Source organism: Lissotriton helveticus, assembly GCF_964261635.1.
Source record: "Lissotriton helveticus chromosome 1_1 unlocalized genomic scaffold, aLisHel1.1 SUPER_1_unloc_31, whole genome shotgun sequence".
In the NCBI taxonomy this organism is placed as follows: domain Eukaryota; kingdom Metazoa; phylum Chordata; class Amphibia; order Caudata; family Salamandridae; genus Lissotriton; species Lissotriton helveticus.
The window spans coordinates 147,496-167,024 of NW_027611672.1; the positions used below are offsets into that span (position 1 = coordinate 147,496).

Consider the following 19,529-nt stretch of genomic DNA (forward strand, 5'->3'; position numbering starts at 1 on the left):
CATTTAACCACTCACTCATACAGTCAGTCATGCACCTACTAAATCCTTCATCCAGACACTTATACATCCACTCATTCTTAAATATGTAAGACATATTTTAACTTTACAGAAAAATACAGTCACTGGATGTTGTCATCAGTGATGTCATCAGTGATGTCATTTGAGATGTCATCAGTGATGTCATCAGTGATGTCATTTGAGATGTCATCAGTGATGTCATCAGTGATGTCATTTGAGATGTCATCAGTGATGTCATCAGTGATGTCACTGACCATGTCATGAATGATGTAATATGTGACATCATCAGCAGTGGATTGCGGGTGCGTGATATATAGTTAGTACAACTAACTATATATGGAATTTCATTGGTTTTGTGTGAGTAAAATAAGGTTTTTTAAATGCTAATTCCTAACTATATATGGTGTATAACCTATGGTTTTTTCAGTGAATTTTCAAGGTTTTGTAAATGCTAATTCCTAACTATATATGGTCTATAACCTATGGTTTTTTCAGTGAATATATATATATATATATATATATATACACACGAAAACTCCTCCACGCCACTTCCAATCCACACGGACCAGCGAGGCGTTCACACAGGAGACGGACCACAGGATCAGTTACAGGTTTTCTTTATTTTGGCAGATACAGCTGGAAAAAGTGCATTACGCGTTCCGGGCAACGCAAGCCCTTGCTCACATGTGTATATATCCATTGTCACATTCCTTGCACTTGAATGGTGTTTACAGTGTGTATTCGTTGATATTTTCTTAATGTTAATGATTCACTAAAGCTACTTTTACATTCATGGCAATGATATGGTTTTTCCCTAGTGTGTGTCCTCTGATGCTGTTTTAGTTGTGATAATCGACTAAACCTCTTCAAACATTCTCTGCAATTATATGGTTTTTCTCCTGTGTGTGTTCTTCGATGGTGATTTCGGTCTGATAATCGACTAAAGCTCTTCATACATTCCCTGCACTTGAAAGTTTTTTCCTGTGTGTGTTCGCGGATGAATCCTTAATGTTGAAGATTCACTAAAACTACTTTCAGATTCACTGCACTGGCATGGTTTTTCTCCAGTGTGAGTTCTCTGGTGCCGTTTTAGGCTTGATAAATATATAAAGCTCTTCCTACACCCATTGCACTTGAATGGGTTTTCCCCAGTGTGTGTATTCTGATGCTGTTTTAGGTCTGACAATCGAATAAACCTCTTCTCACATTCACTGCACTTGAATGGTTTTTCTCCTGTGTGTGTTTTCTTATGCTGTTTTAGGTGTGATGATTGACTAAAGCTCTTCAAACATTCACTGCACTTGAATGGTTTTTCCCCTGTGTGTGTTCGCTGATGAATCCTTAATGTTGAAGAATTACTAAAACTTCTTTCACATTCACTGCACTGGAATGGTTTTTCCCCTGTGTGTGTTCGCTGATGCTGTTTTAGGTGTGATAATTGATTAAACCTCTTCACACATTCAGTGCAATTATATGGTTTTTCTCCTGTGTATTCTCAGATGGTATTTTAGGTCTGATAATCGACTAAAGCTCTTCAAACATTCACTGTACTTGAATGGTTTTTCCCCTGTGTGTGTTTGCTGATGAATCCTTAATGTTGAAGATTCACTAAAACATCTTCCACATTCACTGCACTGGAATGGTTTTTCCCCTGTGTGTGTTCGCAGATGTTGCCTTAATGCTGATGAATCACTAAAACTTCCTCCACACTCACTGCACTGGAATGGGTTTTCCCCTGTGTGTGTTCGCAGATGTTTCCTTAATGCTGATGAAACACTAAAACTTCTTCCACATTCACTGCACTGGAATGGTTTTTCCCCAGTGTGTGTTCTCTGATGCTGTTTTAGGTCTGATAATTGAATAAACCTCTTCTCACATTCACTGCACTGGTATGGTTTTTCCCCAGTGTGTGTTCTCTGATGCTGTTTTAGGTCTGATAATTGAATAAACCTCTTCTCACATTCACTGCACTGGAATGGTTTTCCCCCTGTGTGTGTTCGCAGATGTCTCCTTAATGCTGATGAATCACTAAAACTTCTTCCACATTCACTGCACTGGAATGGTTTTTCCCCAGTGTGTGTTCGCTGATGCTGTTTTAGGTGTGATAATTGATTAAACCTCTTCATACATTCAGTGCAATGATATGGTTTTTCCCCTGGGTGTGTTCGTTGATGTCTTTTTAGGCCTGATAACTGAATAAAGCTCTTTACACATTCAGTGCATTTGAATAGTTTTTTCCCTGTGTGTGCTTGCTGATGGGGTTTTAATATTGATGACAAACTAAAGCTCTCACTGCATGTGTCTGAGACTTCTCTCTTGGTTAGCGTCTCTTGCTCTGGTATATACTTGTTTACATCCATTGACTGTACATCCTGAAGGGCCAACATGACTGGTAAAGCACTTGTGTTATTCTTGCATTCCCTGTATGAGTCGTATTTTGCACGTTTGTTTTACGATTAAAGAATAAAGTGCAATGTCACCAACTACTTTCCAATCTCATAACGTGTGTAAGGCTTCTTTGTGGGCGATTGTGTCTTTAGACTGGATAATGGTTCTGCACGCTTGCGGGTAAAGATTCCTTGTCCTTCTGGTCGGTGCACACTGGGACAGTGCTCTGTATTTTAGACAGCAGAACCCTTATTTCTTTTAACCTTCACTTGTCTGACTCCACTCCGTTGCGCTTTTCAATGCTTGCTGTGGATTGGTCTGAAACAGTTTGCAATGCACCTTTAGCACAGAATGGTTGCCTGGTGTTATTTAAGGAAGCAGAGCACTGCTGTAACCACCTCATACCGACCTCTTGATCAAAGCTATTATTGGACATGTTAACACAAGAGGAGGTTTATCAGTGTTGTCTTCATTTTCTAGAGGTTATTTCTTCGTTTTGAGGCATGGAGGTGCACAGCTGAGACTCGTGGAATCACTGAATTTCTCGTGTCCCTTGTCCCTTCTTTCAGGATGTCTCAGTTTATGTTCGGGTCCGGCTGGCTCTGACGGCACTTATGTTTTCCTGAATACTAGAACTCAATATTTCGGACTTCGTCTTTGCAGATTTACAGTGTTATCTTCCTTATTTTGAAACATTTCGTACAATCAAAGATTGTTTTCTGTCAGATGTAAAAAGATTTAAAATTACTTAAAGGGAAACATAACGGAATGTGCATACACAATTTTTAATTGATTCTATAAATATCTCTTAATTACCATTTTTGAAACTTATGAAGGCATATTTAGCCATACACACAAATTTACATAAAAGTTGCTTTGAATATGTCACATCTTACTTATTTCAGCAAAGGTGTTCATGAGTAAGTTAGTAAAAAAAGGGCGCTCGCATAAGACTCATACACTAGTTACAGCTTTAGGTAGATGCATGTGGTCAAGGTTTTGTAAAACAAGAACAGCTCTTTGAGTAAGAGATGTGAGATGGATCAGGAAGACTTGAGACAGAAGGGTGGACATCAGGATGTTGCGCCATGAATCAAATATTGCTGCTGGCAGAGGTGCCTGGCTTCATCCACTACACCCACAATATGCAGTAGAGCAGCAGTTTCATGATTGTATTTACTTTGTGGTTTTACTTCTCTCAAATATTTTTTAGTTTGTCAGTATTATCCACCGGGGTGGGAATTCCCTGAATGGACTAGGCGATTGAGCTGTCCTGCTCTGTTGTTTAGTTGCCCTACCTCTAACTTTAGAGCTTGAGATAGCACACCAGCCTGGCGGCCTGCTAGTAGACAACTGTGGTGCATCAGCGTAGCAAGAGCACAGATGGTGCGCCAAAGCCAAAGCCTGTTAGCACCCTTTCACCTCTGGATCTTGCTCAGCACCCGAAATAATCTTAAAAACATCTCTTAAGTCAAACTGCTCTGTCCATATACCCTGCACCTCTGCTGCCCTCCACACAAGGAAGGGCCTGTTCTCAAATGTATTCACCTGCACCTCACATAGGTGCAGGTGCATAGACCTGCTTTCAACATTCCTTTTCCAGCACAAAACCTGCAAACAACATTTTCTAACCATGTAATTCCCATGACTTTTCATGGATCCCTCCTCCTTTTGTTTTGTAAATATAGTTTTATTGGCATTTTTCATCAAAGGGAACATCTTGTACCACAGTACAGTTATGCTCATCAGTCCCATAATACAACATAATCAATGATAGTCATGCCGTTTATGCAACAAATTCTTCATACCCACCCCCCAACGGCCCTCCCCACCCCTGACAGTGTGCCCCGTTCAACTCATACAAATGCAACAACCATGAGTACCCTCCTTCGAACAATGTGCTCCATCATATCCAATAGTATTAGGGGGACAACGTCCGTGTATGCCCACCAGTCCTGCGCTAAGAACCAGTCCGCTGCAAAAGCGGGCTACCCATCCGGTCCCCAGCTCTATAGCACTTCCTCCTCTTCATCACTCGAACTATCCACCGGCCGCTGCAGCTCTGTCACCAACGCCTCCCATGCCCTTGCCACCTCCATTGCCTTGTCGTTATCTAGTCGCCTGGCCTGTTGCAGCCGGAGAGAGCTCTCAGCACGCGCCCAGCGCAGGAAGCCCGCCTTCCATCGCGCATAACTGGGGCCACGGCACGATTTCCAATGTAAGGTGAGTTCTCGTTTGGCTAGAATTAAGCCCAAATCACAAAACTTACTAGTGACTTTTGTCCGGGATGTGCGGAAACCAGAGCAACAATCAAGCGCCCATGTCTACCTCTATCCGTCGATCCGTGACAGCGTTCAAACAAGCTACCACTGCGATCCAATAATCCGCTGGCGTTGCGCATGACCAGAACATGTGGGTGAAGTAAGCCCCGTCCGTACCGCATCTTGGGCAGAGGGACGTGGCGCCCCCAAAGTATTGTGAAATCTTGACCAGTGTCAGATACGCTCTGTGAAGTGTGAAAAACTGGACCAATTGGAACCTGGCGTTCCGCGTGCCCTACCAGGCGCGCCAAACTAGTTGAGGCCACGTTGTCTCAGGGATGGGCCTCCCAAGATCCAGCTCCCATCTGCCACGCAGCCCGTCCAAAGGTAACATGGCCTCTGTCGAAAGCCTCTGGTAGAGACAGGTAACGGCTTTGAATGGATCCCTCCTCCTACTCATGCAATTCAACATCACCTGTACAAACCACTGTGGCCAGATTTAATGGAACAATCCTGAGGTGCGCTCATTCTTTCCACAAGATGGAGAATGCACCAGAACAGCACACACTGCACATAAGATAAAGATAAAGTGCCTTCTGCGACTCTCACATGCCCGGCAATGACACAGTCCCTACACAGCTTTCACAAAGGGCCACAAGCTTAGCACTGCTTTTCAAATACACACAAAATGCCACAGGCACAGCTCAACAATGTAAAATAAAAGTATTGCACAGTGTGAAATGCACCGCCAAATGATCCAACGTGTGCAGCATGCCACCAAGGTTCTTTACTATCTCAACTGCATTCTACAGCAGCAAAGTTTGTTGTCACCAAAGTGTTCTTCCTTTGAAAAAGGTGCTATGCATGTGGTATTTGTACAGCACAAACTTAACCTAAAAGAAGCTGAGCTCCCTATCGGTCCAAGGCAGGGACAGAGTCAACGAGTGATAGGTGAGGCAGCTGGATAGTAGATTGTTACTGCATTGTGATCGAAGAGCCTGACAGTACCAGAGTGTGTGATAATTCCTCAGAAGCTTTTCCTCTATGACATGTAAGAGCGGGTCCAGGCCAAGATCAGACAGAAATAAAACATTTATAGCTCAGTAATATTCTGAGATATAGAAGCGGAAAGTAGGATGCTGGCTTCCAATAACACAGCACTGAGCACTCCACCTCAGCCAATCTTTAACGATTGTTTGAAGAACAGAGCAACAGGAAGGTGTTTTAAATGCCGACCATTAACCTTTCACCAGCTGCACACGGGGGACAGCATTGGATAGACGGAACGCTGTGCTCCCGCAACCGCTCAAGTCATGCATACAGACGCTACAACATGTTGTCCTGGAACTCTCGATTCCAATTCACACAATCTAACTACACACATTACAGTTAACTCTCCCCCCACCGTATCAAGTGTGTGTTTCCTGATTTGACACCAGAGTGCCCGCGCTGTAAACTGGCTGACGCCGGTTTCTAAAATATGGTGTGGGAGTGCTCACCACTACAGGTGTCATGGCTCGAGGTTACAGCCACCACAGCTGAACTCGCAGACCATACACTGTCAACTACCCCTGAATCCTGCCTGCTAGGCCTTCACCCTAAAGCAAAGGGGGACAAAGACTTACACTGGTTCAAAGACCTTGCATACATAGTTTTCAAGTGACAATAGCACCGTCTTGGAAAGCGGCCTCTGTGCCAGACACTAAGAGGCGGCTGCATACTCCACTGCACAGTGCACGAGCAGAGGCCAACACACTACACATGCTACTCTCTAGAGGAATGCGGAGAGCGGATGGGGGTGTGGGAAAGTAGGATCTGCTTTCATGGCTACCCCCACTTTTTCCTGGATTCATGCTATTTTCCTGACCAGCCTGAATGAGATCCTGCTAATCTGGTCCCCAGTCACTGTGCTTCTTCCTAAATTGGGTATGGTGAGCACCTTGGTACATTCCTAATTGGCTGCTGGTGTACTCTAGTAAGTCCCTAGTATATGGTACCAGGTACCTAGGGCCTAGGTACTCCAGCGGACCACCATGGGCTGCACCATGTGTTATGCCACCCATAAGGGACCCTCCAAACTCTGACCACAGGCCTGCCATTGCAGCCTGTGTGAGTTGGTACATGCACCTTTCACGAAAGATATGTCTCCTTATATCCAACATCACTGCACTTGAAACCTATTAGTCACCCCTTTAGCAGGCCTTTCAGTCCCAAAGGCTGGGTGCTTGGTTCCGAGTGTGAGGGTGGCCCTGCATGAGCAGACAACCCCTACACACCCCGGAGTCCATTCTCCAGGTATTGTACGTAAATCAGCCATTATGATATAGCGAGACCATCCCTAACCTGGCTGGAAAGAACATGTGTGTGTTTGGTATCAGACATGCTGGCATCATACCCCAACACCGTATCTGGTGTTGTAGGTATGATTCCACCCATGGTAGGGCTCCTACGGGATGTATTCCATGCTCTCGGGACCGATCTAACAGAGCCTGACAGCAACCTAGGCCTGCTGCCTACCACAGACAATATTCTGCCCTCCTGCTGCTGGGCCAAGCCCGAGCAGGGGAAGGTAGGACAATCGGTTTTCTGTCACAGGGACTATCTCCCAGACAAGAGGTAATGTATTAGGCAGGGGTGGGGGCTACTGCCAGCGCCACATAGTCTGCTGGAAGGGCACATTTGGTGCCCTCCTTGCATACTCCAGTTCAAACTAGCTCAGGGAGCTGTTAGTTCCAGCGCTGGCGCGAACCTGGACAAACGACATGGGAGTATCCTCCTCAATGTCCAGCCCCTCCTCCGAGAAGGACCCCTAAATGATCCCAACGATCACCTTCAGGTACTTAAGGACTTACTTGTGGGTGGGTCCCTAGATTCGTCATGGGATTTGAGTCCTGTTCAAACCATCTGGACATCGTGACCGAGTCAGACTGACCGCCTCAAACTTCGTTTCAGGAACAGAGAAGACTTTGTCTGCTCAGGACCTCTTCGTTCTGCGAGTTGCTGCACCATCAGTGTCTGTGCTCCATACAGGAATCTCCCTTGGAGTGAAGGAATCACTCCCCTGTGTCTGCAGGCACCACAACACAGCTGACGCTCCTACAGACTCCAACAGGTTCAATAACATACAAGACAGTTCTACAACGTCTTCAAGCCCTGCACTGTTTTCAGACCTAGTTTGAGGATCTCTCATCGACACTGCCCGAACCGAGTCTTTGTGCATTTCGTCAGCTGTATTGCATTGAGTTAGTGAGTGTCTGTAATAAATAACTATCTTTGTTATAACTACACTGTGTGGTTCTTTTTCACTTAATCTACAGTACCAGATTAGATACTGGTGAAACAAGCTGCTTTACACTCCAGCTAGACTAAGCCTGAAGGCTCCTTTCCACGGTTACCACTTAGAGAGATTTCTAAGGTTGTCCATATAGGAAGGTGGAATCTGACTGCATGGTTACCGCCACTTTTTGCCTGGTGTTTTGCTGGTTTTTCGATTTAGTTTGAGTGGGATCCTGCTAATCAGGACCCCAGTCTATCTGCTTCCTCAACGCTGGCCGCTAAGAAAACAGTGGCTGTGGCTCTCATACTATTGCGGCTGGACTACTGTAATAACCTCCTCGCAGGAATCAATAAAACCATCCTGAGGAGACTACAGGTAGACCCGCACGCAGCAGCTAGACTGGTCCAAGGGCTTCTGCGTAGAGCATCGGCCTCGGCTGCCCTGAACACCCTCCACTGGCTCCCAGTTCATAAAAGAATTTTGTTCAAACTACTACTGACGACTTTTAGAGCACACCGTCATTTGGGCCCGATATATTTTCAGCAAGATTCAAGCATGTACCACTGCAAGAACGCTATGACCTAGGGCTGCAAGCTTGCTCAAAGTGCCAGGCTTCAAATTAGTAACTAGAGGTGGAAAATCAGCCACCGTACTGGGAGCAAAGGCTTGGAACTGTATGCCAAAGGAACTTAGAGTAATTGAACAGGAGGGGCAGTTTAGAAAGGCATTAAAGACATGGATCTTTGTAATATATGATGCCTGCTTCCTAGACCTAATCTAGCTCTTATTCTACACAATTGATCCTTGTCATTTACAGCGCCAGGAGACTCTGTTAGGAGTGACAGTTGCGCTATATAAGACTCTCTTTTCATTTCATTTCATTTCAAATTGGTTCTTCAGGTACTTTAGGTACACTCAGATTGAATTCTGGGGTACCCTTTTAAGTCCCTAGTATATGGTATGATATATACCAGGCGCATAGGTACCCCAGATGCCTCTCAGGGGCTGCAGTATGTATAATGCCACCCCTGGGAGACCATTCAAAATGACACAACAGGTCTGCTACAGCAGCCTGTGAAGGTGGTGTACTCACCCCTTACTTACATATAAGTTCCCTATATCTATCCATATTACTGCACATTTAAACCTATCAGTCACCCCTATGGCAGGACTTATCAATCCTAAAGGCAGGGTGCTGGGTTTTATGTGAGAGGGTGCTCCTGCATGAGCAGAGCCCCTCTGCAGCCTTCCGAACCTCTATTCCGCGGTTGTTTGAGAAACAGCCAACCATTTACTCTTAAGTGCATTATAACCTCGCAGTAAATGCTAACTTTAAAACGCCTGCATGGAAACATACCTCCACACCAGTAACTGGTGTGGGAGGTATGGTTCCACCCTCCTAGAGGGAGAAAGATGACAGCACCGATACCAACTTTCTCGACCCTGGCATCACTAGATGGATGCTGCCAGCCACAGACACGTGTCTGCCCTCCTGCTGCTGGACGAAACTCCGGCAGGGGAGGCTGGACAATAAGTATCCTGTCACAGGGAGGTGTGACCACCTCCAAGACAAGCTTTAGTGTGTTGGGGCTGGGTGGGTGCGCTATGAGAGTGCCTTGATGTCTGCACTGGGGGCACATTTGGTGTCCCTGTGCATAGTCCAGCTCAAAACGGTTGCAGAAGCTATCAGCCACGAAAAGTTATCTGACACGAAACTGGACAAAGGACATGGGTGTAGCCACTCTTCTGTCCTGACCCTCCCATAGGTGGGTCCCCAGAGTTTGTCCCATCCCTTCCTTGGGTATCAAGTAGGAACCCCTGGCTACAGGACTTTAGATATTACCTGGACTAAACTCTGCTACAGAAACCAAGTACCTTTTGACTATCTACCCTTTGCTGGACAACTGAAGAATCTCCCTTGGTGTAAAGGAGTTACCCCCCTGCAAGGCAGGCACCTCCACGCATATGACCGGTTTGCATCTACGCAGCTCCTGAAGGACTCAGAAGATTTTGCATCACAGGAGGTGGGTTCCTAAGCTTCCCCGAGGCCGACCAGTGCTCTCAGCAAACCTGAGACCTGCAGCCCTCTTGGGGACCGTGCAACCTGAATCCCTAGACACCATGCACATTTGCAGCAGCATATGCTTTTTGGTGATCCCTGAGGCTGTGTTTTTGGGCTACTTGTAGTCCACGCCCGAGCAGTGTTTCCACCGAAGATTACTGGCCTATACTCCACAAGTGTTCCATGGGCTGGTATTTTGTGATTCCTGTCGTGGTCCCTTCACGATCCCTGGTCCGTTCCACCTGAGCGTCCCTGTGAAGGTAACTTTGACTTTCCGTGGGCTTTCCTGGTTTCTCCAAAAGTGCCCTGACTCTCCATAGCTTAGGGAGACGCCAGGACCTTGCTGGTCCTCGCCGATGCATCTTTTCTCAAATGTCATGGGTTGCAGTTACCAAGGCTTGTTGGTCTCCAGACCCCCCAGCACTCAACATCCTTCATGGAACAGCTCGCCTGCGCACTGTGGTCATCATCGACGTCTCCTGGTCTCCGTAGCAGAAGAGTCAAGCTTCACCTCTTCGCACCTGAAACACCCGACATCGGTGGGCATTCGTCTACGGAGCCCCTGGTCACTGGCAAGTGACCCAGACTCTGTCTCCTCTGCTTTCAGGTTCTTCACAGCTCCGATCCAGGCTTGGATCACACGGGACACTTTTCCTCTTCACGGCAGCAGCATTTTGCAGCATCACGCCATTGAAAACAACAAAGATTCCCAACACCATTTGACACCTATGCACCGGCTTCCCTGGATTAGGTAACACAAGTACTCTGGTGCTCACATGGGTGCTGGCCTTAGAACCTTCTAAGTTTTAAAGGGTTTGCTCAAAGTCCTCTCCTGAGTATCCTTATTCATTAAAATTCCACCCGCGACTTTCCCATAGGATTGTACAGAGCTCTTGGCTGTGTACTCACACTGCAAGCGTCCCTTGTGGGTCCCCTCTGTCAATACCTTGGGTGGTTTCTTGGGGTCCCAGCGATTCTACGTGCTCCAGGCACTGTGTCTAGTCAAATCGTGGTTGTTATACCACTTTCTTAATATATGGTTTGGTCTCCCCCTGGGGCCCACTGTGTATTGTGCTATTTCCTGTAGTTCTATTGCTTTAATATTGTGTGCCTTGTTCTCTAATCTCATGAAGAGGTTAGTAGAGAGTGTTTAGAAATAAATACCTATATTTTATATACCTTGTGAGGTTCTCCTTTCATTTGGTCATTCAGGAGGTTATAATCTGGTAAACCAAGCTGCTTTACATTCCTTTGAGACTTAGCCTGAAGGCTGCTCTCCACAGCTACCACTAGGATAGCTTTCAAGAAAGATTGTCTTTATCCTAATCATCAATAAGGGTCGTTTGGACTGGTGCATGGTGCCCACTATAACTAGTGGACAGCATATACCCGGCCAAATTTTCACAATCCAAACCACAGGGTGGTCTAGATTGGTGCTGCACTTAAAAAAGTGTTCACCATATACCATGCCAGCCTCTCACAGGGGGGAACTGGGATATGTATATCTTTAACATAGAAGCCAAGAATGATATTCGACCCACATTAAGAAACTACATCTGCGACCTCATGAATGCAGCATTTATATACAATTGTACCCAAGTCTGATGTATATCCCCCTGTTCCTGTGATCTCTGTTCCCCTTGTATGATGTGGCCAGGAGCCGCGCTGGCAGATGGCATGGATTAGACATCATGTTGCTCTACCCTTATGAGCTTCCTGCAACCTCCCGTTACACCTACTTCCTTATAATTGACTGTTTTATCGCCGCCCTGTGCCACTCCCTTTTTTGGTTATTTGGGATAGTTTGCGCTTAGGCAGCCGTACCTTTTTGTCCACATAAGGTTCCACCCCTAATTAGAGCCCTTTTCTTCCAACATCCGGAGGATTCTAAAGGTACACAAGGTTTGTTAGATTCTCCTAGAGGGGACGAAGAAATTAGGGAAAATTCAGCAATTTTTTTTTTAATGGGAAAAAAGTGCGGCATTAGACAGCGTCAGTTTTTTCCCTGCAAATGGTTTCAATGAAGGGTCTGTGGTGATAAAATCACCATCTTCCCAGCTTTCAGGAACTGGCAGACTTTCGTCAGGACACCAACATTTCCTACACTGTTTTGGCATTTTACTGGGAAATAGCCTATTTTTTCTATTTTTGGTGCTTTCAACCGCCTTCCAGTTAGTGGTAGAAATGGGTGTAAAACCAATAATGGATCCCGGAAAGCAATAGATTTATGAAAAAAGACTTAATTTTGAATTTAGCAAGGGGTGAATTATGTAGATCCTTCAAGGTTTTCCTATAGAAAGTAACAGTTGAATTAAAATATATTGAAAATGAGTTCAAAACAACAGTCATTTGTGCCTACATTTTCATCTGTAACTTCTTCTAACTATGCTAGATTTTTTAAAGCAGTATACCGTTATGTTTGCAGGACCCTTCTGTTAGCGGGGATATATCAGGCTTGTAGGTCCACCAAGTACCGAGATACCCAGAGCCAATACCTGAGCTGTAACTTGCAATGGTTATTCATTGTGTACCGGGGAGACAGCAATTAATTTGGTAAAATATATAGAGAGAAAAATAGGTATCAAAGAAACGTAGATATTTCTCATATTGGGAACAAGATAAGGAGTTTTGAAGCAGTGGTTATTTGCACATCTCTGAATTTGTGGGTAGCAATGCCAGCATGTGAATTAGGGGGCATTTTTCAAAATGTATTTTTTACCCACTGTGTTATATTTTCGAAGGCAGAAATGCCTAGAAAACAGCTGCTAATAACACTTGTTCTACTATTCTGGGTTCCCCTAAGTCTACCGATAAAAACGGTACCTCACTTGTGTGAGTAGGCCTAAAGCCTGTGACAGGAAATGGGTCAAAATGCAACATGGATATTTTTTGAAAACTAGATACCCAGGGGAATCCAGGATGGGGGCACTTGTGTGGCTATCACCAGGTTCTGTTACCCAGAATCCCTTGCAAACCTCAAACTTTGTAAAACAAAAAACATTTCCCTCACATTTCTGTGATGGAAAGTTCTGGAATCTGTGGGGAGCCACAAACTTCCAACCTCCCAGCATTCCACCAAGTGTCTCGATAAAATTGGTACCCCACTTATGTGGGTAGGTTTAGAGCCCGCAACAGGAAACGGTCCAAAATAAAAGAAATGTGGTCACATAATTTTTTTGCAAGGAAAACGGACCCTTCTTTCGCAACGTGCCTACCTGTGGATTTTAGACCCTAGTTCAGCCGGCACGAAGGGAAACATAGCAACAGGAAATTGCCCAAAACGTACTGTGGAGACTTCAAAATTATTGATCACAAAAAGACATGGTTTTGCGAGGGAGTCACCTGTGCTTTTGGTCACAGGCTTGGCAGCCATCTAGGGAAACCTACCAAACCCAGACATTTCTGAAAAATAGACACCTGGGAGTGTCCAGGGAGGTGTGGCTTGCATGGATTTCCCAATGTTTTCTTACCAAGAATCCCCTACAAACCTCAAATTTTGCTAATCAAAATTATATTATCTTCACATTTCTTTTATGAGGTCACCATGCCGGCACAAATTTCCAACCACCCAGAGTGCCCCTTAAAATATAAAAATGATACCTTACTTGTTTGGGTGTCCAATGCAGAATCGCCTAAAAAAATAAAAAATAAAAAATAGGGTGCTTAGAGCTTGCTGTGCTATTTCCTCAGTCTCTACGTTTTTGGCCTTTCCCAGTCGCAGACCCTTGGCCACCCAAACAAGTGAAGCATAATTTGTATTGGGAGACCGAGAGGAATGCCGGGTGGTAGGAAATTTGTGCCAGCATGGTGTACCCACACAGAACTGTTAGAAAAATGTATTTGTTTAGCTAAATTTGAGATTTGCAGGGGATTCAGGGTAAGACAACATTGTGGAACCCATGCAAACCACACATCCTTGGACTCCCCGGGTGTCTAGTTTTCAGAAATGTCTGAGTTTGGTAGGTTTCCCTAGATGGCCACCGAGCCAGGGACCAAAAATGCACTTGCCCACCTTGCAAAACAAGGTAATTTTGTGATAAATAATTTTGATGTCATCACAATGTGTTTTGGGACCCTCCCTGTCGCAGGCCCTTAGCCTTCCCACACAAGTGAGGTAGCATTTTCATCAGGAGAGCTGGGAGAACTTTGGGTGGTAGGAAATGTGTGAGGGCTTGGTAAAAAACTCCCTTCGCAAAAATAGGTTGTTTTGTGATCACCAGCGTTTTTGGGCCCTGGCTTGCATGCCATCAATGGAAACCTACTAAACATAGACATTTCTGAAAACTAGACACCTGGTGGAGTCCAGGGATGTGTGGCTTGCATGGATCTCCCAAAGTTTTCTTATCCAGAATCCGCCGCAAAGCTCAAATTTAGCCAAAAGGTCACATTTTCCTCACATTTCTGTGTGCCAAGATTGTGAGATCACTGCCCGGCACACATTTCCCACCACCCAGAATTCTCCTCAGTCTCCTGATAAAAATGATACCTCACTTGTGTGGGTGCCCAAAGCAGAGTCAGCCTAATAACTTATATAAAAAACTGCCCTTTTGGACCCTCTTTGGTCCCCCACAGTGTTTCATTTTATAAGTTTTTAGGTTCTCTGTTTTGGGCGCCCACGCAATTGAAGTATCATTTTTATCAGGAAACTGAGTAGTACGCTGGGTGGTGGGAAATTTGTGCCAGCACGATGATCCAACAACTTTTCCACACAGAAATGTGAGGAAAGTGTGACTTTTTAGCTAAATTTACGTTTTGCAGGAGCTTCTGGGTAGTAAAACGCTGGAGGTTTCAAGCAACCAACACCCCCAGCCAAGCGCCATCCATGCACACCACCAGCCAAGCACCATCCATGCACACCACCAGCCAAGGACCATCCATGCACACCACCAGCCAAGCGCCATCCATGCACACCACCAGCCAAGCACCATCCATGCACACCACCAGCAAAGCACCATCCATGCACACCACCAGCAAAGCACCATCCATGCACACCACCAGCCAAGCACCATCCATGCACACCACCAGCCAAGCACCATCCATGCACACCACCAGCCAAGCACCATCCATGCACACCACCAGCCAAGGACCATAAATGCACACCACCAGCAAAGCACCATCCATGCACACCACCAGCAAAGCACCATCCATGCACACCACCAGCCAAGCACCATCCATGCACACCACCAGCCAAGCACCATCCATGCACACCACCAGCAAAGCACCATCCATGCACACCACCAGCCAAGCACCATCCATGCACACCACCAGCCAAGCACCATCCATGCACACCACCAGCCAAGCACCATCCATGCACACCACCAGCCAAGCACCATCCATGCACACCACCAGCCAAGGACCATCTATGCACACCACCAGCCAAGCACCATCCATGCACACCACCAGCCAAGCGCCATCCATGCACACCACCAGCCAAGGACCATCCATGCACACCACCAGCCAAGGACCATCCATGCACACCACCAGCCAAGGACCATCCATGCACACCACCAGCCAAGCACCATCCATGCACACCAACAGCCAAGCGCCATCCATGCACACCACCAGCCAAGGACCATCCATGCACACCACCAGCCAAGGACCATCCATGCACACCACCAGCCAAGCACCATCCATGCACACCACCAGCCAAGCGCCATCCATGCACACCACCAGCCAAGCACCATCCATGCACACCAACATCCAAGCGCCATCCATGCACACAACCAGCCAAGCACCATCCATGCACACCACCAGCCAAGCGCCATCCATGCACACCACCAACCAAGCACAATTCATGCACACCACCAGCCAAGGACCATCCATGCACACCACCCGCCAAGGACCATCCATGCACACCACCCGCTAAGCACCATCCATGCACACCACCAACCAAGTACCATCCATACACACCACCAACCAAGTGCCATCCATGCACACCACCAGCCAAGCACCATCCATGCACACCACCAGCAAAGCACCATCCATGCACATCACCAGCCAAGGACCATCCATGCACACCACCAGCCACGGACCATAAATGGCTTCAATAAAATATCGACTCAGAATAGTTTTGATAAATTCATTAAGAGTAATGATATTATCTGTCTGCAGGAGACTTGGCTGTGTGACGATACCAGAGCAACCCTAGTTACAGAAGGTTTCGTCCAACACTATAAAGCAGCAAAGAAAAATACTCTGGGGAGGCCATTAGGGGGCTAACTAACGCTGAGTTCCACACTGATAGCTATGAAGGTTCAGAATTTGAAACTACATTGTGATTGGGCATTAGGCTGTAGGTTCCTACTGCAGAAGTCGGATCCCTGCTTTGATGGAATATGTATTATAAACGTATATATACAGAAGGGAAAGGACAATGAATAGAAGGTGAATTTGGGAAAACTGAAAGAAGACATAAAGTCTGTTAGCCTAGAGTATCAGAAGGATATATTATTGGTGTTCGGTGATTTTAGATTAGACACCTCAAAGGGTGGATAATTGGCACAAGGAATTTTTAGAATCTTATAATATCGAAGTAGCCATTTTCCCTAGAGGAGAGATCTCGCCACAGGATGCGACTTTTACTCAGCTGATGGGTTCACTGGGCATGGTATGCGTAAATGGAAGAATGCTCTGTGCTGTGCACTCTAGCCATGCTCTGTGCACTCTAGCCATGCACTGTGCGCTCTAGCCATGCACTGTGCACTCTAGCCATGCTCTGTGCACTCTAGCCATGCACTGTGCTCTCTTGCCATGTTCTATGCACTCTAGCCATGCACTGTGCACTCTAGCCATGCACTGTGCACCCTAGCCATGCACTGTGCTCTCTAGCCATGTACTGTGCTCTCTAGCCATGCTCTCTAGCCATGCACTGTGCACTCTAGCCATGGACTGTGCACTCTAGCCATGCACTGTGCACTCTAGCCATGCACTGTGCACTCTAGCCATGCACTGTGCACTCTAGCCGTGCACTGTGCACTCTAGCCATGCACTGTGCTCTCTTGCCATGCACTGTGCACTCTAGCCATGCACTGTGCTCTCTAGCCATGCACTGTGCACTCTAGCCATGCTCTGTGCACTCTAGCCATGGACTGTGCACTCTAGCCATGCACTGTGCACTCTAGCCGTGCACTGTGCACTCTAGCCATGCACTGTGCACTCTAGCCATGCACTGTGCACTCTAGCCATGCACTGTGCACTCTAGCCATGCACTGTGCACTCTAGCCATGCACTGTGCACCCTAGCCATGCACTGTGCTCTCTAGCCATGTACTGTGCTCTCTAGCCATGCTCTCTAGCCATGCACTGTGCACTCTAGCCATGCTCTGTGCACTCTAGCCATGGACTGTGCACTCTAGCCATGCACTGTGCACTCTAGCCATGCACTGTGCACTCTAGCCATGCACTGTGCACTCTAGCCATGCACTGTGCTCTCTTGCCATGCACTGTGCACTCTAGCCATGCACTGTGCACTCTAGCCATGCTCTGTGCACTCTAGCCATGGACTGTGCACTCAAGCCGTGCACTGTGCACTCTAGCCATGCACTGTGCACTCTAGCCATGCACTGTGCACTCTAGCCATGCACTGTGCACTCTAGCCATGCACTGTGCACCCTAGCCATGCACTGTGCTCTCTAGCCATGTACTGTGCTCTCTAGCCATGCTCTCTAGCCATGCACTGTGCACTCTAGCCATGCTCTGTGCACTCTAGCCATGGACTGTGCACTCTAGCCATGCCCCGTGCTCTCTAGCCATGCACTGTGCACTCTAGCCATGCACTGTGCACTCTAGCCATGCACTGTGCACTCTAGCCATGCTCTCTAGCCATGCACTGTGCACTCTAGCCATGCTCTGTGCACTCTAGCCATGGACTGTGCACTCTAGCCATGCCCTGTGCTCTCTAGCCATGCTCTGTGCACTCTAGCCATGCACTGTGCACTCAAGCCGTGCACTGTGCACTCTAGCCATGCACTGTGCACTCTAGCCATGCACTGTGCACTCTAGCCATGCACTTTGTACTCTAGCCGTGCACTGTGCACTCAAGCCGTGCACTGTGCACTCAAGCCATGCACTGTGCACTCAAGTCATGCACTGTGCACTCTAGCCGTGCACTGTGCACTCTAGCCATGCACTCTGCACTCTAGCCATGCACTTTGTACTCTAGCCATGCACTGTGCACTCTAGCCATGCACTGTGCACTCAAGCCATGCACTGTGCACTCAAGTCATGCACTGTGCACTCTAGCCGTGCACTGTGCACTCTAGCCATGCACTCTGCACTCTAGCCATGCACTTTGTACTCTAGCCATGCTCTGTGCACTCAAGCCGTGCACTGTGCACTCAAGCCATGCTCTCTAGCCATGCACTCTGCACTCTAGCCATGCTCTCCAGCCCTGCAGGCATCCAGGCCTGGTTTGAGCAGAGGGAATCGTATGCAAATTGTCCAACCTCCAGCACTCACCTTGGTAAGTCAGTACCGAGTGAAGAGAGCCTTAGACTCAGCCCTTGGGCTGCGCTTTGGCAGTAGCAGGGGTTGTATTGGTTGTATTGAATGTATCCAAAGCTTGAGGAGATGTCAGATTGTTCAGCGCATTAGAATCATTAATATTTCATGCAGCGCTGTATTAAAGGTGACAGATAAAGCATTCACAGGAGTGGAAGCTTCTGGAAGGCTGGCACAGCACAAAGGATCCAGTTTACAACCAGTGACAGTCAGGAGCGCCCGCTGAGCCGCGCATTGAACCCGTGGACGGACGGCACCCGCATCTGCAATATAATTACAATACAATACAATATAAAGCTCTGCAAAAAACAATTTAAAAAAAAGACTGTGAGCCCATCTTTGAATGTCATTCCCTCACCTGGGGTGGTTTGGGTGCTGTGGACCCTGCTGGGGTCAAAGCCAGGACTGAACCATGAGCGCGGGGTAGAGAGGGCCTGATAATGGGCACCTGCGCATGCGCTGGAGATAGACACTGCCTCCTACAGCGTGACGCGGTGAAAGACGGCCTGATGGATGAACAACTGCGCATGCGCGGAGGACAGACACACTGTTAATACAATGCAACTCCGGGAGTCGGTGCAAGAAAGTTTTCTTTATTTCGTTCACAGCGCCGGCCCCGACAGCACGGAGCGCAGGAAGGGGCCATAGCTCAGGGCCAGGACAGGTGGGACGGGGTCCGCGCAGGGACAAGAATGAATGAGATACAGCAGCTGCCTCCCGCCACGGAGCACGCGCTGAGATGTATTTCTGTGCAAAGCTTCTCTATGGGAATTTGGTGTCTCTCCTCTGCGCAGGCGCAGTGAGGCTGAGCGCCCTCTGTCCAGGGCAGTTCACAGTCTGTACCCGTGCCAGGTCCTAACTCGGCGATAGGACGTCGTGTCTTCGCCCCGCACATGCGCAGCTGTGACGCGCGGTCTTTTAGACGCCATGTTTTTTTCGAACGCGATGGTGGCTCGTGTAACGGCGTGAGATTGCGCGTCACTCGGAGGGGGAATAACACACCGGCTCCCTTCTCACAGCCCCCG

The 19,529-nt window shown here is 47.2% G+C and overlaps 1 protein-coding gene across 1 annotated transcript in view; it reads right to left on the bottom strand.

Moving 5' to 3' along the window:
- Positions 1-2,809, bottom strand: part of LOC144805869 (uncharacterized) — a 93,662-nt gene extending 90,853 nt beyond the window's left edge. The window contains exons 1-2 of the mRNA XM_078672350.1: positions 1,565-2,809; positions 1,215-1,500 (exon numbers count right to left, since the gene is read on the bottom strand). Of these exons, the coding sequence (XP_078528476.1) occupies positions 1,215-1,500; positions 1,565-2,405 (1,127 nt within the window). The 5' untranslated portion in view covers positions 2,406-2,809. The remainder of the gene's footprint in view (positions 1-1,214; positions 1,501-1,564) is intronic.
- Positions 2,810-19,529: the final 16,720 nt, after the last annotated feature.